This window comes from Oncorhynchus keta, chromosome 14, assembly GCF_023373465.1.
Source record: "Oncorhynchus keta strain PuntledgeMale-10-30-2019 chromosome 14, Oket_V2, whole genome shotgun sequence".
NCBI lineage: Eukaryota > Metazoa > Chordata > Actinopteri > Salmoniformes > Salmonidae > Oncorhynchus > Oncorhynchus keta.
The window spans coordinates 29,947,122-29,974,203 of record NC_068434.1 but is presented as its reverse complement, the minus strand read 5'-3'; the positions used below and the strand labels follow the sequence as shown (position 1 = coordinate 29,974,203).

The 27,082-nt window shown below is 41.1% G+C and overlaps 1 protein-coding gene across 2 annotated transcripts; it reads right to left on the bottom strand.

Moving 5' to 3' along the window:
- Window positions 1-27,082, bottom strand: LOC118393178 (mitoferrin-1-like). Of its 2 annotated transcripts, XM_035785585.2 has the most exons (5): window positions 26,542-27,082; window positions 26,402-26,460; window positions 4,483-4,711; window positions 4,205-4,261; window positions 1-4,065 (listed from the first exon to the last, which is right to left on the bottom strand). In XM_035785585.2, the coding sequence occupies exons 1-5, from the start codon at window positions 26,570-26,572 to the stop codon at window positions 3,533-3,535; spliced, it is 909 nt and encodes a 302-aa protein (XP_035641478.1). In that variant the 5' UTR covers window positions 26,573-27,082; the 3' UTR covers window positions 1-3,532. The 2 variants fall into 2 exon arrangements, with proteins under 2 accessions (XP_035641478.1, XP_035641477.1); XM_035785584.2 differs by having other exon boundaries at window positions 26,402-27,078.

Genomic DNA, 27,082 nt, shown 5'->3' with positions numbered 1-27,082 from the left:
TAAGTGTAAAAAAGCTTGAATTTAATCAACCTAAATGTGTTGCATATTTGTTTACATTTACATAAACAATAGCTGTGATATTTAACAAAAACATAGGTGTAATTCTACAAAACACACACAGAAAAGGCTCAAATTAAGAGTGACAATTTAAATTTAAAAAACAGTAATGTACTGTGCCAACTTCTCTCTACCTGGTCCTCCCAGTTCAGACTAAAATATCCCATACCACCAAACACTTCAGCCTCCACAGATACAGTACATTTGGAGAAGAAATTATCATATCGCTTCCCTTCATAAAAATGCTGAGGCACCCACAGATACTTTTCAAACATAAGGCAATAAGCCACGAGACAGCTAAATTACAAGCTTTAATGAAGAAATCCAAAGAAAAAGATGCTAAAGATATTTTGGCTGGAGATTATGCTTGGAATTAAAGGACTGCCAATAAGCAGTCCTTTAATTTATTATTATTTCACAGGTAGGTTCACCACTAACTTCAAAAATACAGGTTTGTGAGTGGAATCAAACAATGCATTATCTTTAGGATTTTTAAACAAGGAATGAATTAGCCTACATTTGAGGGACTGATCTTTGGAGATCTCATAGAACTTTATACTTCATTGGTGAATGAAAATAAAACAAGCATTTATTTAAAAACAAACAAATCTCGCAGCTTTTTGGTTACAGCAATGTGTGGATAAATATCTCGTCTTGGAACAGAAAACACTGAGCCAAGATGCTGGGAAGAGGGAGAGCACAGTTCGTGGCTAAAACATGCCAGAGAACAAACAGCTCATCTGGTCAACCATTAGTACTTGTCTCACTGTCACAGACAGAATCCAATGCTTAAAGGGCTTGCCTAAAAATATTTTTTAAAAGCTTATTCTCTTAAACATAGAAGATTGTTATACAATTTACACTAACACTCTTGATCATTGTGTGTGATTCCAGTGCATAGGCCTACTACCGTGCTCAAACAAGACTAATATTTGGGCCATTACGTTGAGGGATTCCAGTAACCTCAGGAAAACGAGGCCCGACTCACTTCACTGTGTGGTTAAAACAAAATTACTAAAACTAAACTACTGCAATCTTGAGTATGGGAGGTACGCGTTGCATATAATCTGACTGAGCATACAAGTATCTAAGTATCTGACTGAGCGGTGGTAGGCAGAAGCAGGCGCGTAAACATGAATTCAAACAGCACGTTTGCGCATTTTGCAAGCAGCTCTTCGTTGTGCGTCAAGCATTGCACTGTTTATTACTTCAAGCCTATCAACTACCGAGATGAGGCTCCTGTAACCGAAGTGAAATGGCTAGCTAGTTAGCGTGCGCTAATTGTTATTGTGTTGCTGGTTCGAGCGAGGAGAGGGACAGAAGCTGTACTGTTACACTGGCAATACTAAAGTGCCTATAAGAACATCCAATAGTCAAAGGTTAATGAAATACAAATGGTAGAGGGAAATAGTCCTATAATTCCTATAATAACTACAACCTAAAACTTCTTACCTGGGAATATTGAAGACTCATGTTAAAAGGAACCACCAGCTTTCATATGTTCTCATGTTCTGAGCAAGGAACTGAAACGTTAGCTTTCTTACATGGCACATATTGCACTTTTACTTTCTTCTCCAACACTGTTTTTGCATTATTTAAACCAAATTGAACATGTTTCATTATTTACTTGAGGCTAAATTGATTTTAATTATGTATTAAGTTCAAATAAGTGTTCATTCAGTATTGTAGTAATTGTCATTATGGTTTGAATGAAGACCAATCTAAAGTGAAAATATCCAACATTTGGGGGTTGAGCCAATTTCTAACACAGAATAGAAAATATCCCTAATCTTGAAAGGTTCAGCTCAGACAACCTTCTGACCAAGGAAAAAATAACAATATGGTACCATTTCAGTACATCTGGTTTTGACATGGGTGGTTTCTTGCTATGATTGATCAAATCTGGCTTCCAGAGTTAACATTTAAAAGACCATTTGAGATTCAAACCACAGAATGATAAGCCCTTTTAATGGCAAACAATGATTATGATCATGGAAATAATGATCAGTCCAATCTATTTAGGTCCTGAACAACACAAAAAGCTTAGCTTGTAGCGGACTTCATTACTAAAGAGGCACTTTGAAAGCGCAATTGTTCTGTGTTTACTGTGCAGCGAGACTCAGGAATGTGTTCAAACAGTCCTTTATAAATACACAAGAAAATCAAGCAAAAAGCCACGTGTCTCTTCTGAATCCATAAAATACAAGCACTGAAAAGTACATTTAAAAAAAAAAAAAAAAAAAAAAGAGTTCCCCATATCAGATCTACACTGAACAAAAATATAAACGCAACATGTAAAGTGCTGGTCCTCTGTTTCATGAGCGGAAATAAAACATCCCATTTTTTCCCCCATATGCACGAAAAAGCACAAATGTGCACAAATCTCTTTCCATCCCTGTTAGTGAACACTTCTCCTTTGCTAAAATAATCCCATCCACCCGACAGGTGTGGCATATCAATTAAAACAGGTGCACATTGTGCTGGGGACAATAAAGGGTCATACAACACAATGCCACAGATGTCTCTAGTTGAGGGAGCATGCAATTGACATGCTGACTGAAGAAATGTCCACCAGGGCTGTTGCCAGAGATTTGCATGTTAAAATGTCTCTAACATATGCCGTCTCCAACGACGTTTTAGAGAATTTGGCAGTACGCAAACAGGCCTCACAAACGCAGACCACGTGCAACCACGCCAGCCCAGGACCTCCACATCTGGCTTCTTCACCTGCAGCATTGTCTGAGACCAGCCACCCGGACAGATGATGAAACTGAGTGGTATTTCTGACTGTAATAAAGCCCTTTTGTTGGGAAATACTCATTCTGATTGGCTGGGCCTGGCTCCCCAATGAGTGGGCCTATGCCCTCCCAGGCCCACCAATGGCTGCACCCCTGCTCAGTCATGTGAAATCCATAGATTTGGACCTAATGAATTTCTTTCAATTGATTGATTTCCTTATATGAACTGTAACTCAGTAAAATCGTTGAAATTGCATTTATATTTTTGTTCAGTATACATACTGTATGAATGCAGCCAAACACAATCACTAGAGATAGACAAAGTTGGGAGTGTTGTGCGCGTAGTGAACAGGTGATTTGTGAAAAGGGCCTGTTGCCATATGAAGATGCCCTTTTCTCTGCATTAATGGAAAGACAAGCCATCTCTGTTCATTTCCTGTTCATGTAACAGCCTCCACTCCTCTAACGAATGACACTGTACAATGGAAGGGCTTGCTGAGTACGTAAGAAGGGTAAGGAGTGCCACAGTCTACCACTCCCGCAGCAAGTCTTTCAAACTTCCTCCATTGCAGTGACTTCCCTTTGAGAAAACACAGATTATTACACAACAGCACACATACATAAATTATGAACCAGACATTGTGTACACGATGAGACGTTTGGCATGGATTCCATTGGAGAGCCAGGAGCTTCCAGAATACGTGTGGTGGATGGTCGAACCCGTCCACAGCCCTTCCTCAGACTGGGCCTGCTGTCCCAGCCTCTCCCTCCATCTGCTGCTTGGTCAGGAAGTACTTAAAGAACTCATAGACTGACCAGGCAATTGCAGTGGAGGGCATCTGGTATATGACACGGGCCTGGATCCCTTTGAAGAAGGCAGCCATGCCGCCAAAGCGATACACTGTCCTGAAGGCATTGGCCATGCCTGTGAGATGACCACTGATGTGCATGGAGCTGAGCGCTACGTTCTCCTGTGTGTTGAGCAGGGTCTTACACACATCCAGCGGGGTGGTTATCGCTGCCGACACAGCTCCCGCCGCAGCCCCAGACAGTATGTGGCTGCCGGGGTGGTACTGTCTGTGGGGGTTGAGCCGCTCCTGCATCAGTTCATAGGTCATAAAGTGGACAGCCTGGAAGGGAATGTTCATGGCCAGCTGTGTGCTGTAGCTGCGGTAAAAGGCTGCGAGCCCCTCAGTATGTCGTATAGTCCGAACACAGTCCAACAGGTTCCGGTAGGGAGAGTTGTACATCTGCATCCGCTGTTTCACCACTAAGACACCATGCAGGACAGCATCGTCACACAGACAGGGGAACAAAGACAAGGGGGTTCATATTCTGTATTCATTTCTAATTGAGAACGTCACTGAAATCTAAATCGAACACCCCAATGCCCCCTTTCAAAGCCTTACCTTCAGCTGGGTTCATGACTGCGTCATGCAGCACAGTGGCCACACAGCCTGCCAGTCCTAGTTGGGACAGAGTCATCAGTCAGTCCTGCACATGTTCACACCCATCAACATACAATACTTCATGTGATACTACATCAATTCTCACCTCAACTGTCTCAAGACAATTATTTATTTATACTGTACGTTTATCACGACTACCAAAACAATTAACTTCTTTCTGTGCCATGTTCCAGTGGTCAGTGTGAAACATGAGAGTTCCAAGGGAAACAGAACTGTACCATTTGCTATGTGGCTGTTGCCTCCATTCTGAATTACTTCGCTGAGTGTGCACTTGACCCGTTCGTAGCAGGCAAAGTAGAGGGCGTGGGCAGGGCCAGCCCCCAGCATGGTGATGTTGAGGCCCCTCAAGGGTCTGAGGAGGCCCTCCGTTTGGATGATCCTTCTCAGGGCCTCGTATACACTGCTGTACTGAGCCTTCGGGTCTGGCTGCAAACTCTGCATCCTGGTCTGGAGAAAGAAGAGGGGCATTTGAATTGAGAGACCCTAGCTTCTCATGGACGTGTTTCATACAACCTGGTAAAGCTAAACTGAAGACCGTAGTCAAACCACCACACACACACACTCACCTGGGCTGTCTGTTTCTGAGGTCATTGTTTTTCCAGTGATCTGATGTCCTGCCATGTTTCTGTTAATATCTGTTCTTGGCAGAACTCATGTCCTGGTGCGTTTGTCCCAGGCCTAGGGTGGGTGGCTGTGGCAGTTCTTTGTTATACCCTGCCATGCCAAGTTATTTGGACAGCACAAAGAATGTTTTTATTTGGCCTAAAATGTAGGACAGCCCAAAAGACAGGCCATTTATCTCCCTCAGCACATTGCCTTGGGTTTCCGTCCTTTCCCCAAACAATACAATATCAATTACATGTCCTTCAGATACATCTGGAGGCTTGAGGGACTCCTACAACTTAGTTTAAGTTTGTCAAATTGAACTAAAACTCTACACGAATCACACACACATTGTTGAACTCTGCCTCAAGGAGACAATGAATTCTGCATGTGCCCTCAAGACTAGCTTCTGTAGTTGTCTTTAACTTACATGTGATATTACTCATCTTCCATCAATCTCTCAACAAGTCTTTGAAAGGAGGATTCCAAATGGTCATTCCGTCTCAAAGAGCAGAAGAGGGAGGATTGACACATCTCAGATAGTTCTGAAATTGTTTGTGTTGTTAGAAAAAGATTAGCATTCCTGCTGCTTTATTTTGATCTAAAAAAAAAAAAAAATTCAGCTAATTGATTGCACCCAAATTGTCCATTTTAATTTATAGGATTCATATATTTAATAAATATTACACCCAACATCCGATTTGGACTAAACCTTTTTCTAACAATGAGTTAGACATGAGGAATCCAAAGGAAATGGTGAAAAGCCACCCACACCACCCAACAATGAGTATATACTATCAGTTCTCTATGTCTCACAAGTAGTATGGTGCTGCGGCTCGGAGTATTGTTTCTTCATCCTATGTAATCTATTCACACTGAATTTGGTGATGTTTCTTCCCCTGTCCAGAGAAATTTGTTCTTGAAGTTGTTAGGTTAATGTCCTATCCTACTTCCTGATATTACCAGGTTCTGAAAACTAGATTGCCTGGAACAGCACTTTCTTTTTGTTCATTTAGTATTTGTGGGACAAATCCAATGCAAGTCAATTGTAGTTATATTAGAATTTTCACGCTTCATATTGTTTCATATTATGCTGTATCGTCTATTTCGTTGTGTCGCAAATCACTCTTTAGGGCAATATTTTTCATCAATTGGATAACACTTTGCGTTCTGAAATTTGCAACACAAACAAACATGGAGGAGAGTGAACGTGACACAGAGCATGGACACACGGAGCTCGTACCTAAAAGAGGGGCTACTTCGGTCGCATGGACGTGGTTTGGGTATGAAAAGTCTGACACGGACCAGGAAACCGTCCTCTGCTAAATATGCCGCAGGCCAGTCCAAACAACAGGTTCAAACACCACTAACCTCTTACCACCTACGCAATAATCATGTGAAACAGTACAGAGAGAGGATGAGACCCCAAAAAGTACCGTTGAGTGCTCAAAACAAATCCGACTCAGACGTTGCAAGAGGCTTTTGTCCTCGTCACACCATATGGAAAAGAATCACGAAGATGGAAGGAGATAAAAGCTGCCATTACAACTTACATCTGCAAAGACGTGACCCCAATTTACAGGGTCGAGAAACAGGGTTACATGAGTTGGTGCTAACACTCGACCGAAGGTACCAAATTGATGTCACGTATTAAAATAACATGCAAAACAAGTAAGCCCCCAATAAATATAGACCATATATAGGAAAAGGGTAGAATCATATTACACAGGCTCCAACGCCTGCCACATGTGGCAGGGGCTACAGTCCATTACGGATTACAAAGGAAGACCCAACAGTGATCTGACCAACGATACCTCTCTACCAGACAAACTCAATGCATTTTATGCACGCTTTGACAACATCGTGCCGGGTGTGAGGGCTGTCAACAGCCCAAAGGGTTAGGGGAATGTGCTCTCCAAGGTCGACGTGAGAAACGTCTTGAATCAGGTCAACACCGGCAAGGCCCGATAGTATTCCAGGGTGCATTCTCAGAGCATGCGGTGACTTTCAACCTGTGACCACCAAAATTCCTGTCCCCAATAATTCTAAAAAGGCACAATGACCCTGTAGCACTCACTTCTGTAATTATGAAGTGCTTTGAGAGGATGGTATATGGCACATTAACTCCACCATCTCAGACACCCTAGACCAGTAGTCAACCTTTTGAGTCGAGATCACTTTGAGTCAAAACGCAAGCAGAGATCTACCACATGACTTATAAAACATAAGCCTATGCAACAACCAGGTTTCCTCCAGACATGACGCTTGGCATTCAAGCCAAAGAGTTTAATCTTGGTTTCATCAGACCAGAGATTCTTGTTTCTCATGGTCAGAGTCTTTTAGGTGCCTTTTGGCAAACTCCATGCGTGCGGTAGTGTGCATTTTACTGGAAGGCTGATTCTGTCTGGCCACCATAAAAGGCCTGATTGGTGGAGCTCTGCAGAGATGGTTGTCCTTCTGGAAGGTTCTCCCATCTCCACAGAGGCACTCTGAAGCTCTGTCAGAGTGACCATTGGGTTCTTGGTCACCTCCCTGACCAAGGCCCTTCTCCCCAGATTGCTCTAGGAAGAGTATTGGCGCTTCCAAACTTCTTTCATTTAAGAATGATGGGAGGTTACTGCTCTCTTGGGGACCTCAATGATGCAGAAATGTTTTAGTACCCTTCCCCAGCTCAGTGCCTTGACACAATACTGTCTAATTCCTTCGACCTCATTGCTTGGTTGTTGCTCTGACATGCACTGTCAACTGTGGGACCTTATATAGACAGGTGTGTGCCTTTCAAAATCATGTCCAATCAATTATATTTACCACAGGTTGTAAAAACATCAAGGATGATCAATGGAAACGGGATGCATCGGAAGCTCAATTTGGAGTCTCATAGCAAACGATCTGAATAGTTATGTACATCATTTCTAAAAACCTGTTTTCACTGTCATTATGGGGAATTGTGTAGATTGATGAGAAAAAAAACAATGTAATACATTTTAGAGTAAGGCTGTAATGTAACAAAATGTAGAACAAGTCAAGGGGTCTGAATACTTTCCGAATGCACTGTTACAGATTTCTTCAGCCCCATATGAAAGAGGCGCTGTTGCACCTTCTTCATGCACTGTCTATGTGAAGGGGCCATCAGTGATGGAACTTGAAGCTTTTGACCCTCTCCACTGAGTCCCTGTCGATGAGGGGTGCGTGCTCTCTACTGTCGCCTGTAGTCCACGATCAGCTCCTTCATTTTGTTGACGTTGAGGGAGAGTTTATTTTCCTGGCACCACTCTGCCAGGGTTATCACCTCCCTGTAGGCTGTCTAGTCATTGTTGGTAATCAGGCCCACCACTGTTGTCGTCAGCAAACTTGATGACTGAGTTGGAGATGTGCGTGGCCATGCAGTGTTGAGGATCAGCATGGCGGAGGTGTTTTTGCCTACCTTCACCACTTGGGGTCGGCCCGTCAGGAAGTCCTGGACCCAGTTGCACAGGGAGGTGTTCAGATCCAGGCCCCTGAGCTTAGTGATGAGCTTGGGGGGGCACTATGCTGTTGAAGGCTGAGCTGTAGTCAATAAACAGTATTCTTACATACAGTAGGTATTTATCTTGTCCAGTTGGGATAAGAGAGTGTGCAGTGAAATGGCGACTGCAATGTCAGTGGATCTGTTGGGGTTATATGTGAATTGTAGTGGGTCTAGGGTGTCGGGTAAGGTGGTGGTGATAAGGTCCCCAACTTGCCGTTCAAGGCACTTCATGATGAAAGAAGTGACTGCTACGGGGCGATAGTAATTTGGTTCAGTTACCTTCACTTTCTTGGGTACAGGAACAATGTTGGAGATATTGAAGCAAGTGGGACAACAGACTGGGATATGAAGAAATGTAATATGTCCGTAAAAACTCCAGAGAGCTGGTCTGGACCGGCAGCCTTGCAGGGGTTAACATGCTTATAATTATTTAGTCACGTCGGACACAGAGAATGAGAGAACACAATCCTTGCGAGCGTTGAGGGCCTGCATCAGTGGCTCAATGTTGTTTCTCTCAAAGCGGGCGAAGGCATTTAGCGCTCCCGGGAGCAAGCTGTTGGTTTTCACGACGTAGCTGGCTTTCCCTTTATAATCTGTGATTGTCTGGAGTCCCTGCCACATACGTCTCTTGTTTGAGCTGTTGAATTGCAACTCTACTTTGTCCCTGTACTGTCCCATTGCCTCAGATTGCCTTACTGATGTCAGCTGGTCTGTTTGTACACGCCGATGTTCAGTCACCTTGCCATAGTTAAATATGGTGGTTCGTGCTTTCATTTTTTAGCGAAAGCTGCCATCTACCACGGTTTTTGGTTTGGATTAGTTGTAATAGTCACAGTGGAAACATCCTTACCACGGGAGCTTCCTTCTTAAGTTTCTCCTCTGGTGAGGAGCAGATTGGAGGCATGATCTGATGTGCCTAAGGGAGGGTGGGGGAGACTCTTGTAGCAATCCCGGAGTGGAGATTAGCAATGATCCATGATTCAGTAAAACAGAGTATGTTACAGTTCCTGATGTCTCCCTGGAAGGAGATCCTCACCCTGAGCTCGTCTACTTTATCATCCAGGGACTGAAAGTAAGCAAGTAATATACTCTGAAGCAGTGGATGGTATGCACGCCGCCTGAGACTTGAGTCCTACTTCATCCTCTACTCCAGCGTCTTGGTGCAGACCCCAGGATGAATAGAGCTGCCTCAGGAATTTCAAATAAAGGATCTAGGTCAAATTTCAGCTCAAATTTCTGGTGAGTGCCCACCGATCTAATATCCAAAAGTTATTGTTGGCTAGAGGTAATAATACAAGAAACGTTCTGAGCAAATAACACATACAAATAATGCAAAAGTTGTCTAGGAGATAGAAACAGGGAAACCATGTCTGTCGGCGAGGGTTGCAAAGTGTCAAACTTTACAGTAAATTTCCAGATATTTTCCATGGGAAGTTAAGCCCGGGAATTTGGGGAATTTTGCTTAAATTCATCAAAAAAAAGTTAGCTTATAACAGTAAACCTTTTTTGTGGGATACACAAGGCAATTCTAGGTCTTGTGGCATATTTCATTTGAATTATCCCGAATTCAATGGAATTGCAACCCTCTTGCACACAAATGAGATGCTATTGAGCCCAGACTACTACTGTACACTGTCTGAGCCAAGGACTACATGCTTTCTGGTAAGTTTTGATTACAACACTGGGTGGGGTGAATATATTTTTATGACATACATGATTTTTGTTAACTGGTAAAAAGTAGCCTACAGCAAAGTGTGATTAATTCATTTCTAAATTGTTAACCATTTCTGCTAGTTAGTTTTTGCTACCATGTGGGTTTTAGCTTACTTGAGTGTGCTAACTGAGAAGTGTTAATTCACCTTTTGTTTCCATACATGTTTCATTTTAAAACATTTATCTAACAAAAGAGATGTAATTAGTTAAGCAGTTAGATTAAACAGTTGAAGTCGGAAGTTTACATACACTTAGGTTGGAGTTATTAAAACCCCGTTTTTCAACCACTCCATACATTTTTTGTTAACTAATTTTGGCAAGTTGGTTAGGACATCTACTTTGTGCATGACACAAGCAATTTACCAAAAATTGTTTACAGACAGATTATTTCACTTATTATAAACTGTTTACATACGTTAAGTTGACTATGCCTTTAAACAGCTTGGAAAATTTCAGAAAATGATGTCATGGCTTTAGAAGCTTCTGATTAAACTGATGTCAATTGGAGGTGTACCTGTGGATGTATTTCAAGGCCTACCTTCAAACTCAGTGCCTCTTTGCTTGACATCATGGGAAAATCAAAAGTAATCAGCAAAGACCTCAGAAAAATAATTGTAGACCACCACAAGTCAAGCTCATTCTTGGGAGCAATTTCCAAACGCTGAAGGTAACACATTCATCTGTACTAACAATAGTACGCAAGCATAAACACCATGGGACCACGCAGCCGTCATACCGCTCAGGATGGAGATGCGTTCTGCCCCCTAGAGATGAACGTACTTTGGTGCGAAAAGTGCAAATCAATCCCTGAACAGCAGCAAAGGACCTTGTGAAGATGCTGGAGGAAACATGTAGAAAAGTATCTATATCTACAGTAAAACAAGTCCTTTATTGGCGGCTTTTCTGGTTGTCAATATACCTGAAAGGCAGCTCAGCAAGGAAGAAGCCACTGCTCCAAAACCGCCATAAAAAAACGACTACGGTGTGCAACTGCACATGTGGACAAAGATCGTACTTTTTGGAGAAATGGTCTCTGGTCTGATGAAACAAAAATAGAACTGTTTGGCCATGATGACCATAATTGTGTTTGCAGGAAAAGGGGGAGGCTTGCAAGTCGAATAACACCATCCCAACCGTGAAGCCCGGTGGTGGCAACATGTTGTGGGGGTGTTTTGCTGCAAGAGGGACGGGTGCACTTCACAAAATAGATGGCATCACAAGGCAGGAAAAATTATGTGGATATATTGAAGCAACATCAAGACATCAGTCAGGAAGTAAAGCTTGGTTGCAAATGGGTCTCCTAAATCAACAATGAGCCCAAGCATACTTTCAAAGTTGTGGCAAAATGGCTTAATGACAACAAAGTCAAGGTATTTTAGTGGCCATCACAAAGCCCTGACCTCAATCCAAAAGAACATTTGTGGGCAGAACTGAAAAAGTGTGTGTGAGCAACGAGGCCTACAAACCTGACTCCGTTCCACCAGCTCTGTCATCAGGAATGGGCCAAAATTCACCCAACTTATTGTGGGAAGCTTGTGGAAGGCTACCTGAAACATTTGACCCAAGTTAACTTCTTTGGGGTAGGGGGCAGTATTGGGAAGCTTGGTTGAAAAACGTGCCCTAATTACCGTAATTGCTGGACTATTAAGCGCACCTGAATATAAACCGCACCCACTGAATTATTTAAAAAAACATGTATTTTGTACATAAATAAGCCGCACGTGTCTATAAGCCGCAGGTGCCTACCGGTACATTGAAACAAATTAACTTTACACAGCCTTTAAACGAAACACGGCTTGTAACAAAATTTAAAACAGCCTACCAAGAAAGTCATTGGTCACCATCTTCCTCCTCCTGTGCACTGAAACCACTGAAGTCATCTCCTTCGGTGTCGGAGTTGAATAGCCTCAGAATTGCTTCATCCGATGTTGGATCGTTTTCATTGTCGCTCTCGTCACTTTCATCCGGAGGCAAATACCCCGCTGAGCTCATGCTGCCCCTTCAATGATAGTGGATTTTTTGACAATGCTCCACGCTGTCAGGACCCACTGGCAGACTTGACCATAAGATGCTCTTCGCCTGCAGCCCGTTTTAGTGAAGGATTTCTCCAAACTTGTCATCCAAGCCTCCCACTGAACAAGGAGCACCACCTTAAATGCACAATTTACACTGATGTCGAGTGGCTGCAAATACTTTGGGCCATCTGCTTTTCTTCCCTCTGAAAGCTGTTGTCTTTTTGCACTGAGTCAGTTCCTCACGCTGCTGTTTCCAACGTCTTATCATCGACTCATTAAGGCCAAGCTCCCATGCAGCAGCTCTATTTCCTTTTCCAACAGCCAGATTTATCGCCTTCAACTTGAAAGCTGCATCATATGCATTTCTCCGTGTCTTTGCCATGATAAGGGTGACAAAATTACTACCGTAGTCACATGGCAGGCAAAAACCTGAGAAAAAAAATCCAACCAGGAAGTGGGACATTGAGGTTCGTAGTTTTTCAACTCGGCCCCCATTGAAGATACAGTGGAATATTAGTTGTTTCACTTCAAGGCTTCCACTAGATGTCAACAGTATTTAGAACCTGTTTTGAGGATTCTACTCTAAAGGAGGGGCTCATAAGAGCTCTTTGAGTGAGAGGTCTGGCAGAGTGCCACAGCCTCGGTCTGGCGCGCTCACGTGAAAGGTAGCTTCATTAAACTTCATTTGTACAGACAAAGGAATTGTCCGGTTGGAACATTAAGTTTTATGTTAAAAACATCCTAAAGATTGATTCCATACTTGGCATGTTTCTACGGGCTGCAACGGAACTTTTTGTCCGACGCGACCTAAATGCGCTTTTGGATTTGTTTACCAAACACCCTAACAAAAGAAGATATTTGGACATAACTGATTAACATTATCAAACAAATCAAACATTTATGGTGGAACTGGGATTCCTGGGAGAACATTCTAATGAAGGTCATCAAAGGTAAGTGAATATTTAAAATGCTATTTCTGAGTGATGTTGACTGCCCAATATGGCGGGTATCTTTTTGGCTGTTTTGTTGTCTAAAGGCTGTACTCAGATTATTGCATGGTTTGCTTTCTCCGTAAAGTTTTTAAAAAATCTGACACAGCGGTTGCATTAAGGAGAAGTTTATCTAAAGTTCCATGTATAATAGTCATATCTTTATCAATGTTTATTAGGAGTATTTCTGTAATTTGATGTGTTTCTCTGCACAATCACAGCATGTTTTAGAACTACTGAATGTAATGCGCCAATGTAAATTCTGATTTTTTTTATATAAATATGAACTTTATCATACAAAACATTAATGTATTGTGTAACATGAAGTCCTATGAGTGTCATCTGATAAATTTCAACGGTTAGTGATTCATGCCTCCCGGGTGGTGCAGTGCTTAAGGGCGCTGTACTGCAGCGCCCAGGCTCTGTCGTAACCGGCCGCGACCGGGAGGTCCGTGGTGCGACGCACAATTGGCCTAGCGTCGTCCGGGAGGGCTTGGCCGGTAAGGATATCATTGTCTCATCGCGCACCAGCGACTCCTGTGGCGGGCCAAGCGCAGTGCGCGCTAACCAAGGCTGCCAGGTGCACGGTGTTTCCTCCGACACATTGGTGGGGCTGGCTTCCAGGTTAGATGCGATGTGTTAAGAAGCAGTGCGGCTTAGTTGGGTTGTGTATCGGAGGACGCATGACTTTCAACATTCATCTCTCCCGAGCCCGTACAGGAATTGTAGCGATGAGACAAGATAGTAGCTACTAAAAAACAATTGGATACCATGAAATTGGGGAGAAAAAGGGGTTAAAAAAAAAACATTTTTAAGGTTAGTGATTCATTTTATCTCTATTTGTGCGACTCCTCTCTTTGACAGGAAAAATGGCTGTGTTTTTCTGTGGCTTGGTGGTGACCTAACAATCGTTTGTGGTGCTTTCGCTGTAAATCCTTTTTGAAAATAAGACTGTGGCTGGATTAACAATAATTTAACCTTTAAATTGGTGTAAAATACTTATATGCTTGAGGAATTTTAATCATGAGACTTTTGTTGTTTTGAATTTGGCTCGCTGCACTTTCACTGGCAGTTGCGAGCGGAACCCAAGTCCAAGACAGGTTAAACAATTCAAAGGCAATGCTACCAAATACTAATTGAGTGTATGTAAACTTCTGACCCACTGGGAATGTGATGAAAGAAATAAAAGCTGAAATAAATCTACTATTATTCTGACATTTAACATTCTTAAAATAAAGTGGTGATCCAAACTGACCTAAGACAGGTAATGTTTACTAGAATGAAATGTCAGGAATTGTGAAAAACTGAGTTTAAATGTATTTGGCTAAGGTGTACGTAAACTTCCTACTTCAACTGTATCTATAATAATAAGTATCTGTACATGGAATTGTATTTGTTGTTATTTTTACAAAATGTTTTTCTAATCTTTACAGGAAAATGCCACAGGCACTATCTGGTGAGTGGAGACATTTCACTGTAGCTAATGTAGAAGGAAAAACAGTGTATATTTGCAAATACTGTGCCAAATCAAATGTGAATGCAACAAAGATGCAGAAACATCTAGCCAAGTGCATAAAGTTCCCTCAGCGCTCACAAGCAACCATCGAATAGAAGTAGAGGGACTTTTGTCAATGTGAAAAGGATGAATCAGACACCTTATCGATAGCAACAGCTCATGGTCCTCCTGGAATCAGAAGTGTTTTTGACTCAATGGTGGAACGTAGTCAGAGAAATGCTGATAATGTCTTGCTTGAGCTGTGTATGCAACTGGTTTACCTCCGATGCTCACAGGTTGTGTATTGGAAGATATTTCTAAATGTTCTTTGCCCAGCATACACCCTTCCAACCAGACATGCTTTATCTACTCATTTCCTGGATGCAGAGTTCAACAGGGTTCAAGTGAAGGTCACGGAAATCATAGAGAAAGCAGACTGTACTGCAATAATCTCCGATGAGTGGTCAAATGTTCGCCGGCAGGGAATAATTAACCACAATCTCCACCACTCAACCAGTATTCCACAAGACCACAGACACAAGGGACAACAGACACACCAGTCTCTACATTGCAGAGGAGCTGCAAACATGAAGGCTGCTTGGTCTAAAGTGGAGGAGTCCTACCCTCACATCACACCCATTGGCTGTGCTGCTCATGCATCGAATCTGCTCCTCAGGGACATCATGGCACTGAAAACAATGGATACACTCTACAAGAGAGCCAAGGAAATGGTTAGGTATGTGATGGGTCAGCAGCAAAGTGAGAAGAATAAGAGTAGCACATTGAAGCTTCCCAGCAACACCCGTTGGGGTGGTGTTGTCATCATATTTGACAGTCTCGTGGAGGGAAAGGAGTCTCTCCATGAAATGGCCATATCACAGTCTGCCGATATGGACAGCCCCATCAAGAGGATCCTCCTGGATGATGTATTTTGAGTGGTAAGGAGCCTGAAACCTATAGCAGCAGCCAATGCACGGACTGAGAAAGACAATGCCATCCTGTCTGATGTAAGAGAAGAAATCCGTACTGCCCTGCCCACTTCACTTTTGCTCCAAGCGGAGGAAACTGCAGTTCTGAAGTACATTTTAAAAAAGTGTGAAGAATTCTGCCTGAAGCCCATAAATGCTGCAGCGTACATGTTGGACCCCAAGTATGCCGGCAAGAGCATCCTGTCTGGTGTAAAGATCAACCGGGCCTATGGTGTCATCACTACAGTGTCTCACCACCTTGGCCTGGATGATGGCAAGGTTCTTGGCAGTCTGGCGAAGTACACTTCTAAGCAAGGGCTTTGGGATGGAGATGCAATATGGCAGTCGTGCCAACATACCTCAACAGCAAACTGGTGGAAGGGACTTTGTGGATCTGAGGCTCTTTCCCCTGTTGCCTCCATCATCCTCCAAATCCCACCAACATCAGCCACCTCAGAGCGCAACTGGTCCTTGTTTGGGAACACACAACAGGCTGACCAATACAAGGGTTGATATTATTATTATTATTATTTATTTTTTTGATCCTGACAACAAGCCATCCTCAACCACGTTGGAAACTGACAGTGAAGATGAGGCCTCAGGGTCTGATGTTCAAGAGCTGGACATTGAGGAGTTCCAGGGAAAAGACAATTTTACAGATGTATGTTGAAAACATTTTTTGGAGATGCGATGGATCATTGGGGATCATTCAATATTCCCTTTCTTTTGCTGTTCAGTGAAATCATCTCATGTGAAGGGTCAACTCATTAAGTTCCATTCGTAACTAAATAGTTATTTCTATTAGAATAATTTAATCATTTGCAATTATGTCAATTTATGGTTTACAGGTTTATGTTTGTCTCCATATGATATGGTAAATATATCCAATGCAAAAAAACATTACATAAAAAAAAATGGTATTAATATTAATTTGCATATATTTCAGTTAATTACCCATATATTCCCATGGAAAGTTTCCACCACTGAATATTCCCCAAAATGTGCAACCCTACTTGTTCTTTCTTAAGTGGCTCACTATTTAATAAAGTTAACCTAATCCTTGAGCGAGTTAAGATTCGTCCCTTATTTACCAGCAATAGGCCAACTGCATGTCTATAGTTTACCTCTCTCCTTATTATGCTATTATCTCAGCCTCCTAATTCAAGTAATTCCATCTATTTAGCAGTTTTGCTCTAGAGATAAACCACCACATAGGACAGCTTCATGGGATTATCTCATTATATCAATAAATCTGACCTACTCCTCTACGACCCACTACTACCAAACAAGCTGAATGAGCACTACAGGTTGTTTTTAATCAATGGTATTTTCAGCCATCTTGACCCTCAACTGACAACACCTTCAGGACTAACTTCCATGAAAACCCCCTGCCATCCTACACCCCCTCCCTCCCACCCCAGGCTACCCTCCCCCTTCGTCACCACAGAACAGGAGGTGAACAAGCTCAAAAAAAGAACAAAACAGCAAGAAGGCTGTAGGCTCAGACCATATCGCTTTAGCTACACTAAAGCACTGCGCTGACCAGATTTCCCCTGTTTTCACTGACATAATCAGTCTCTGGAACTATACACTGTACTAGACTTATTCAAATCCTCCACCATCATCCCGGTCCCGAAGAAACAAAATGTGACCAGCATATTATTATTATATTATTATTATATTATGAATGACTACAGACATGTAGCTCTCACCTCTCATCATGAAATCCTTTGAGCACTTGGGACCTCATTGATAAACTGTGCGTACTTACATAATATACTCCAAAATGTGCGTACACCAGAGAATGTGCTCACCTCCGCGCAAACTTTTTCCTATCATCAGTCTGCATGGTGAATTTGAGATAGAGCTTTTGTTTAGCAGAGTTTGCAATTCATTTAGTTCCTGCTCACCAGTAGCAGCTCACTTTGTTGAAGCTAACCATCCCATCTCCTCCCTCAAATACACAGGCATTGAGCATGTTGCTCTACCAAGGACATCGAGATCCTACTACTAGAGGAGCTGAAGGGTGGGACTAATTACAACATAACAAATGTTAAATATTCTGTGTCTGTAAAATGTTTATAGGTTCAGAACTTTTGTGAATCGGCACAGTTAAAAATATGGCAAATAGAAACTGGATGGACATCAGAAATAGATGGGAGAGGAAGGACAGGAATAAAAACAAACAAACTATAAAATAGATTATGTCCATAATGTGTATATAGTATGTATAAGCTGGAAGTAGAAGCCTAAATAATGTTGTTCATTAGTTTACTCCAATTAAGGGGCTGGTAGGGTTAGCGGAAAAATTAAGAAGAATACATTTTAAAAAGATACGCGTTTATGTACAGTACCATTCAAAAGTTTACACCTACTCATTCAAGGGTTTTTCTTTATGTAATATTTTCTACATTGTACAATAGTGAAGACATCACAACTATGAAATAATATATGGAATTATGTAGTAACCAAAAAATAAAGCAAGAAAAGTGGTAAACAAATCAAAATATACTTTTGAGATTTTTCAAAGTAGCTACCCCTTGCTTTGATGACAGCTTTGCACACTCTTGGCATTCTCTCAACCAGCTTCATGAGGTAGTCATCTGGAATGCGGCAGGTAGCCTAGTGGTTAGTGCGTTGGGCAAGTAACCAAAAGGTTGCTGGATCGAATCCCAGAGATGACGTCATTGTAAATAAGAATTTGTTCTTAACCGACTTGCCTAGTTAAATAAAGGTTACATTTAAAAATGCATTTAAATGAACAGTTGTGGTGACAGCTGGTTCACAGAAGATGGTCTTATACCAAATAGGGCTAAACAGCTCAAATAAGCAAAGAGAAACGACGGTCCATCATTACTTTAAAACATGAAGATCCGTCAATTCGGAAAACTTCAAGAACTTTGAAAGCTTTTCCTCGTACAGTGGCAAAAACCATCAAGAGCTATGATGAAACTGTCTCATGAGACAAATAAATGCAGATTGTTTTTTTGTTTTTTTACACCTTTATTTAACTAGGCAAGTCAGTTAAGAACACATTCTTATTTTCAATGACGGCCTATGAACGGTGGGTTAACTGCCTCGTTTAGAGGCAGAACGACAGATTTTAACCTTGTCAGCTCGGGGGATTCAATCTTGCAACCTTACAGTTAACTAGTCCAACGCTCTAACCACCTGCCTCTTATTGCACTCCACGAGGAGACTGCCTGTAACGCGAATGCAGTAAGCCAAGGTAAGTTACTAACTAGCATTAAACTTAGCTTATAAAAACCAATCAATCACTAGTTAACTACACATGGTTGATGATATTACTAGATATTATCTAGCGTGTCCTGCATTGCATATAATCGATGTGGTGCGTATCGTTGCTCCAATGTGTACCTAACCATGAACATCAATGCCTTTCTTAAAATCAATACACAGAAGTATATATTTTAAACCTGCACATCTTGCTAAAAGAAATCCAGGTTAGCAGGCAATATTAACCAGGTGAAATTGTCACTTCACTTGCGTTCATTGCACGCAGAGACAGTGTATTTGCAACAGTTTGGGCTGCCTAATTTGCCAGAATTTTACGTAATTATGACATAACATTGAAGGTTGTGCAAGGTAACAGGAATATTTACACTAATAGATGCCACCCCTTGGATAAAATACAGAACGGTTCCGTATTTCACTGAAGGAATAAACGTCTTGTTTTCTAAATTAGTTTACGAATTTGACCATATTAATGACCAAAGGCTCATATTTCTGTGTGTTTATTATAATTAACTGTATGATTTGATATTTGGTAATGAAATTGGAAACAATTAAATATCTGTGAAATGTTTGAAAAAAGTTGATGCTAATCTTATGCTAATGCTAACAATGGCCTAATATATTCAATATCCTTTAAACTATTGTCTTTTAACAGTTTCACAATTAATTCCAAACAACCTAATAATTATGACAAGACAACCCTCACTATTGTCATTGGTTTCACTAATTGCACTGTTTTGTCCACATAACCCGTTTTAAGCATTCATGACATTACACTGAAGGCACAGTGATGCCGAAACGTTGTTGTTTTACCCAATAAATCACTGGGAGTTGACTGTTTTTATAGCTTACAGTTTATTCACCATTAGTCAGCAACTCTACACTAAATTAGTTTCTATGGGTGTGTGCCAGCTCAATTTTTAATTATTATTTTTAGGATCTAAAATAATTACTCATAAGAATCGTATAATTAGACATATGAAAAAGATTCCTATCTATTTTTGATTCATAACCACTGCAGAATATATTCCTCACCTTTTCTGGCCGTGATTAGTTCATATTCCTGTAGGAGCCATACAACAAATTACCATGGGCATCTCTCATTTAAATTGGACCAATTAGCCTAGTAAATAGATAGGCTGTATGTATTTCAGGTTTTGCAATATCATAGGCAGGGCGGTTTAGAATACTGGTATACAGTCAAAATTAAACAGCTGATCTTTTACATTGAAGTAGTCCTTTGTATCAGGTTTCAAGTTTTTATTGTCACATGCACAAGTACAGTGGAATGCCTTTGCTTGCTCGTTCCCAATAATGCAGTAATGAATATCAGTAGTGCTATCAACAAAAAAATGTCAAGTAGAACAAAAGCACACGAGGAATAAAACTACTGTAAGTACTGTAATATTTTTGGGGAGAGTAGCCTGCCCTAAAATGTTTCAGAATTCACAGCAAGTCCATCATATTTAGGTTGGGGGGGTCTATATAAAACATTGTTACGGACAACATGGGCCTTCACTACCTCGACAACCCAAGGACATATGTAAGGATATTGTTTGTGGACTTTAGCTCAGCCTTCAACACAATACTTCCGGACCAGCAAGAGCACAAATTTACCCAAGCTGAAAGTATCAGACTCCATCTGCCAGTGGAGACCCTGAGGGAAATTCCACTGTACCAAAATTATACTTGGACTCTTTTTTTCTTGTTTTTTTACTTTAAAAATAAAATGTATGCCAAACAAAAACTATTGATTTCAAAGTTTAACAATCTATACAAATCTATTGTTAACAATTTCGACAAAGAGAGGAGAGTTTGTCCAGACTGTTTTAACACTCTTGGTTTGACCACCAGACGAATGAATGAAAGAAAAGTTACCAGCTGAACATAACAGTACGCCAATGCATGTGACCCAACTGACAATGAAGTCATTCATTTCTTAAAGACACCGTGCACTCTTTTCGAAAAGAGATGGCTTCTTCTATGCAAATGTTTTTAAAATCAGTACAAATAAAATGTTAGCAGCTGCTATGAGAACATAAATCCTAAATGGAAGGCATTGTTTCTCATCGGTATCCCCATGAACTCGCTCAATAACTCATTCACACACACTCCTATTGAATAATATGCATTGACCTGTATTGTGAATAGACTTAGGCTACATTTTGATTTACCCAGTTTATCAATAGAGATTTACCATTCAAATAAATGATTACCATTGTTGTTTTGTATTTGTATTTTTTTATACCATTGTTCAATTGACTCAATGCCTACATGGCTGTTTTAAGATTATGTACATTATGTTCAAATGTAATGATATTGAACTCAGATGCCCAATGATTTTACAGCGCAGTAGCTGAGTTTATATCTGTCTGGATCAAGTGCCATTCTGTGACTTCAGCTAAATACGTCTTTTTTTGTGGTATTGTTTTTGTATCGTTTTGGTATTGAGTATTGTGACGGTATTGTGATACTAAACCTGGTATCGAAGTCAAAACACTAGGCAGTATCTTCTCCTAAGGCAAATTCTGTGCGTGTTTATGCCGTGGTGTAAAGTACTTAAGTAAAAAATACTTAAGTAGATGTTTATGTACTTTACTATTTATATTTTTGGCAACTTTTACTTTACTACATTGCTACATTGTACTTTTTACTCACATTTTACCTGACACCCAAAAGTACTCGTTACATTTTGAAAGCTTAGCAGTACAGGAAATTGGTCCAATTCATGAACTTACCAAGAGAACACCTCGTACGGCCTCTGATCTGAAGGACTCAAACACACATGCTTAGTTTGTAAATTATGTTTGAGTATTGGAGTGTGCCCCTGGCTATCCGTAAATAAAAGAAAAATGGTGCTGATTTTTATACTTAAGTACATTTTAGCAATGCCATTTACTTTTGATACATAAGTATATTTAAAACCAAATACTTTTAGACTTTTACTCAATTAGTATTTTACTGGGTGACTCCCTTTTATTTGAGTCAATTTCTATGAAGGCATCTTTACTTTAACTCAAGTATGACAATTGGGTACTTTTCCCACCACGGTGTATAAATGGACTTGGCGAATAAAAATTCTTCTGATGTAAGGCTGGACGATGTTTTGAATTTAAATGTTTTTGCGCAATATTTCAAATGCCTGTATCGCAAGAATCAATGTCTTTTTTATTTTCAGTTTTATGAGCATTTAGGTCCGCTTGTTCTCATGTCTTTCTGGTCTCGTCTCTTTCGCTCCTTCTGTGCTGCGTGCAATGACTGTAGGCTGGGAGCACCTTCCAATTACATACATCAAGCCCCTCGCCATGGCAGTCACAACAACAAAGATCACTTCCTCCTCTCTGACAACTTGCTATTCGCATTTGAGGTTTGGTCCAACAGAATCAGTCATATGGACACAGAAACACATTTAACTGTAATAGAGAAGTTACACTTTTTATGTCTCAACTCAAATTGCATGCAGACACTAGTAAAAGAGGGGAGGTATCAATGAACATTGATTCTGGAAAATGAATTCAGTTTGTTGTACCATGTACAGCCAGCAGCCTTTATTTGCCAAAGACTGTCAAGTGTGTGTTTTAATGCAATAAGCATAAAACAAAATTATAAGGAATTGGCAACTTGTTCTCATTTTGAGTAAAGGGGTAGGCTCCTTGATGTCATCATCTGAACAAAGTGGACAGGCTAACATGCTGTTTAAACAGTCGGAGATGGACATAAGGGTGTGTGCATAACAATTCAACTGTTCTACCCTGTTAGCTAGCAAATAGATACAAGTTGGCTAAACTTGAAATATAAAGATTGGGCCTATGTTGCTACTCACTAGCACATAGGCTTGTGCTTGAGAGATTGTTTATGAGACGTGTTCATTTTCTATAATGCCTGCTACAAGAAGACATACAAAATTGAGCAATCACAAAGTGGTGAAGGAAGTGTACAGAATGAGACTGTGCTGTCAAACATCTTACTTTTTGATACTCTAGGCTCATTCGGTACTTCTGGGCTCAGCCTTGCAGAGAGACTTTGCCTGCCTCTGTCTGCACTCACTCAGTCCACTTGACAAAACAGAGCTAGCTTTATCCTGATTGGCGGGTCTCACAGTGACGGTACAATGCCTCAGGCTATTAAAATGGCTACTCTTTCTGGCTGTGCAGTGCCAAAGAACTATCCTATTGATTGAATATTAGACAAACTTGGTGACCTTAGTTCATTTGGTTTATTTTCTCACCTTGTCCAACAAGCAACTAATGTAAAATCTCCAACAATGTAATAACTCATTTAGGCCAACTGTATAACATAAATAAAATAATTCTGCTGCATAACACACAATGAGTAATTTGTTTGCATTGTTCTACTGCCATCAATCTTAGTTTACCAACAGGAAATGCATTCCTGATTGGCTTAAGACATACTTCATAACAAGAAGTAGATAAAAAAAAAACATAAAAATATAATTTAAAAAAACACACCCTTTGGAGATGACAGAGTAATAAAACTATTAGTAAATATATGCTACCAGGATCTAGGGTTAGGCTAACTGTAAAGTAATCTCCAATACATCCACCTGAAACTCACATTTTCTCAATTAACACTTTATTACACAATATTTTGGTAAAAAAATAAAATAACGTTCAACCTTCCTACTGGCGGAAGGGGGCATTTGGCACTGGAGAAGAAAAATCACACCAGCTCATCCTGCTTGTTTTGGGCAGGAGAGAAAAGCAGGTCTGGAAGGTTATAAATTTATCTGGGCTCTATGGGAAGCATAAGACATTCTGTTCTTTTACACTGTATGGAGGCTGTAGTTTAGACATGGGGCAGGGAATCCCTGTGACACAGTTGCTTTAGTTGTTCAGAAGGGAGTGACTTCATCAGTAGCAAGCCACTTTAGAAGCCTGAGAAACCTCACACACTGTAGGAGTTAAAAGGTCACCCTACCATGATAAAACTGGGAGACCAGAACATAGTCTTCAGATTGCTGGGGATATCTATGCGTTTTGTTTCTATTACATTAAAAAGTCATGACAAATGTCTACCGAGTGGTGCAGCGGTCTAAGGCACTGCAATGCAGTGCCACGACCAGGAGATCCATGAGGCAGCACACAATTGGCCCAGCATCATCCAGGATAGGAGAGGGTTAGGCCGGCCGGGATGTCCTTGTCCCATTGCGCTCAAGCGACTCCTGTGACGGACCGGGCGCATGCACACTGACACGGTCGCCAGGTGCACAGTGTTTCCTCTGACACATTGGTGCGGCTGGCTTCCGCGTTAAGCAGGCATTGTGTTAAGAAGCAGTGCAGCTTGGCGGGTCGTGTTTTGGAGGATGCAGTGCTCTCGACCGTCGCCTCTACTGAGTCCATACGGGAGTTGCAGCAATGGGACAAGACTAACTACCAATTGGATACCACGAAATTGGGGAGAATCATGACTAACTATGTGCTCATAGCATGTGTGTAAATGCATTTCATGAGTGCATCCCATGGCTGACACAAACTGTTTGCTAATCAACTTGTATAAGAGGGGGATAGTGCGCACAACAGTTTTCTGCAAGTGAATAATTCCAAACACTTCCACGCTGGGACAGGAAGAGAACACCCGACACTTCTAGAAGTAGTACAGAGGGCCGTATAGATAACTCCCTGCAACTCTCTCTTATATAAAAGGTTAGATCAGTAATGTAGGCTCCTGTAAAGCACAAGGGTTATTGTTTTAGTAATTAATGTAGCCTGTGTTTATCCTGTACTGGCAATCTTTATCACAGGGACATCAACAACTAAGTTATTGTTTCTTAATTTTACAGAGATTCAGTAAATAGTTCTCTTCTCTGTCTAGGGTCTTCTAAGCAGGGAAATCACCCTGGTACCATCTTTCTTCTCATAATGTTTTTATAGAGTATGAGTAATGTCTTATGCAGCCACTGAATTGGCCTAGCCCAATGACAAACAATTGAAGTGACGAGCTGCTTCTTTGTCGTCAGGGTTATTTTCCTTGTCAGTAGTCACTAAAAACGTTTAGGCCTAACTCTTCACGGTAGACGGCAAACCTGATGTCATTGTTTTCAATGGGAGCATGACGGTAAATGCCATTGAGACTGGCGATGAATGCTGTCAGCCGCCACAGTAGACAGACATTGCCGCCAAAGTTTGAATACATCATATTTTGCCATAGCATTGTTTTCTAACAGATGTTGATTAGCACTCATTGTTTACTGAAATCACCATAGCAGAGCATACCTTCATGCTGGCTTGCTTTTGCAGTCACCCTCTTTATTGCTTTCTTATCCCGCTATGCCGATACATATGACAGTTTTGGCGTCCCAAATCTAAACACAGACTTAGTGATGAAGAAACAATCTTTCAGTGGACAATTTAAAGTAAGGGGTACAGAATATCTAATGAACTTTAATCTATTCCTATATTAAAATGAAGTTCATAGCAGCTGAGTTAATGAAACACTGTGGCTATGTGTTGATCAAACATGTCAAGTCTGGCTCTTAAACCTTGAGCTGTAAGATGGACAGCGTGAAAGGTCCAACACCAGATCCTGGCAGCTACTGAGGAAGTGGCGACAATGGCTTGTGTAACCCTGTTGAATAGACGCAACCTAGTTTGGCTCCAAGTCAGATTGTCTCATTCTAATGGTTTGATTAAGATAAAAAGTTGTATGCCTTTTTTGCCACAAACTTTATTCTGTTGATGTGTTAAGTCAAGTGTTTATGTACACAGGGCTATCCAGCAATGTACTTAGATAAACATGTATGAATGAACTTCACTGAATGAGTTAGATAAACGTGTATGAATGAACTGGAAAACAATAACTACTGGTATGCAATGAGAGAGGGCAAAGCAGGGAACAAAGTTCACAACCCCTTACTCATTACTTATGTCTTACTATAGGCTACCTACATGTCCTTCAGCTTTGACTAGTCCAGACCAGGACTAAACCACTTGGTTTGGTATATTTAATATGAAAAATAATATTGACCTCTAACTAGTTGTCCAGTTCTTTTAGGAACACCTTTCCCCCAAGGCCACCTAAATTTGAGCCCGTTTGACAGCTTTTGACCTTTACCCGTTTGCCTCAATTGCCTGACAACTAGTTTAATAGGAAGGTCGGTTGTGGGTACGATTAAGAATTATATAGAACAAATGGGCACTGTGTGGTTAATGTCAGAGAGCTATCTCAACATGTGCAGGCGTTAACCAGAACTTGATGGTTGTTGGATTTTAAAGTTTTAGCAAACAAGCTAACTGTTATACTTTACCTAACTAGCAACTGTAGCTAAGTGTGCGGCTGAATAACTTACTGGAAACGTTCAATGGCATGTTACGTTAACAGGGTGAATATCTTCAGGGAAACATATGCTAGCAAGACACATATGCTAGCAACAGTGTCTTGCATGTCTCATAACGTTAGTTAGTTGGCTAGTTAGCAGCTAGCTAGCCAAATAGCTCGTTTTCACACAAGCAAATCTGGTAAGGTTATTTCCTCCTCTGCTTGTTGGTGAGCAAAAAAACATAAATGCATAATGTTGCGAATGAAATGGGTCATTGAGCCATCAATTGATTCATGGGGTAGCTAGCTCGCCTACCTTGACAGAGTCCACGGGGTACATCACCGTGTGCTCCAGGATTCCAGCCACTGCTCCTGCTGTCATGTGGATTGTCAATGAGGCATGAGGTGGTAAACTTTCGTAATCGCCGTCGCCTTCCAAAGGCTCCTCATCTTTACCTTTAATCTCCGACATCTCCACGGTTGCCATCAGCGCGCAACTCCATGCAAGGCAGACTGGTCAAAAGGATATCTTCAGACACAAGCACCGAATGAGAGGCATGGATAACCACAACATCATTACCGAGTTCGAGCGCCTAAATGACGTCGGCAGTAAACACGATGGCTGTCTAGTTTGAGCAATGAACATCCAGAAAACCGAAAATGAGGCGGGACCAACAGCCAATGAAAGTAGCCCAGCTAGGCATACCAAAATGAGGGTGTTCGAATGAACTCACCCGGGGGCCCGTGTAGGCATGTTTTTCATCGGCTGAAAGTTAATTGCACTCGGCGATGTCGGCTCAAAACAAAAGTGATGTAATTAAGTACGTGTAGCAAATTAGTAGGATTCTGGGTTTCTCATGCAAAAGTGTTTGCTTTAAATAAAACGCTTTATCTACCTTTCCAATGAAAATTCGTTAGATAATTAAAACTTTTACTTTACGGAAAAGAGATGTATGTTTTGGACTATGCACCATGCTGCCTTCTTGACAAAATAACC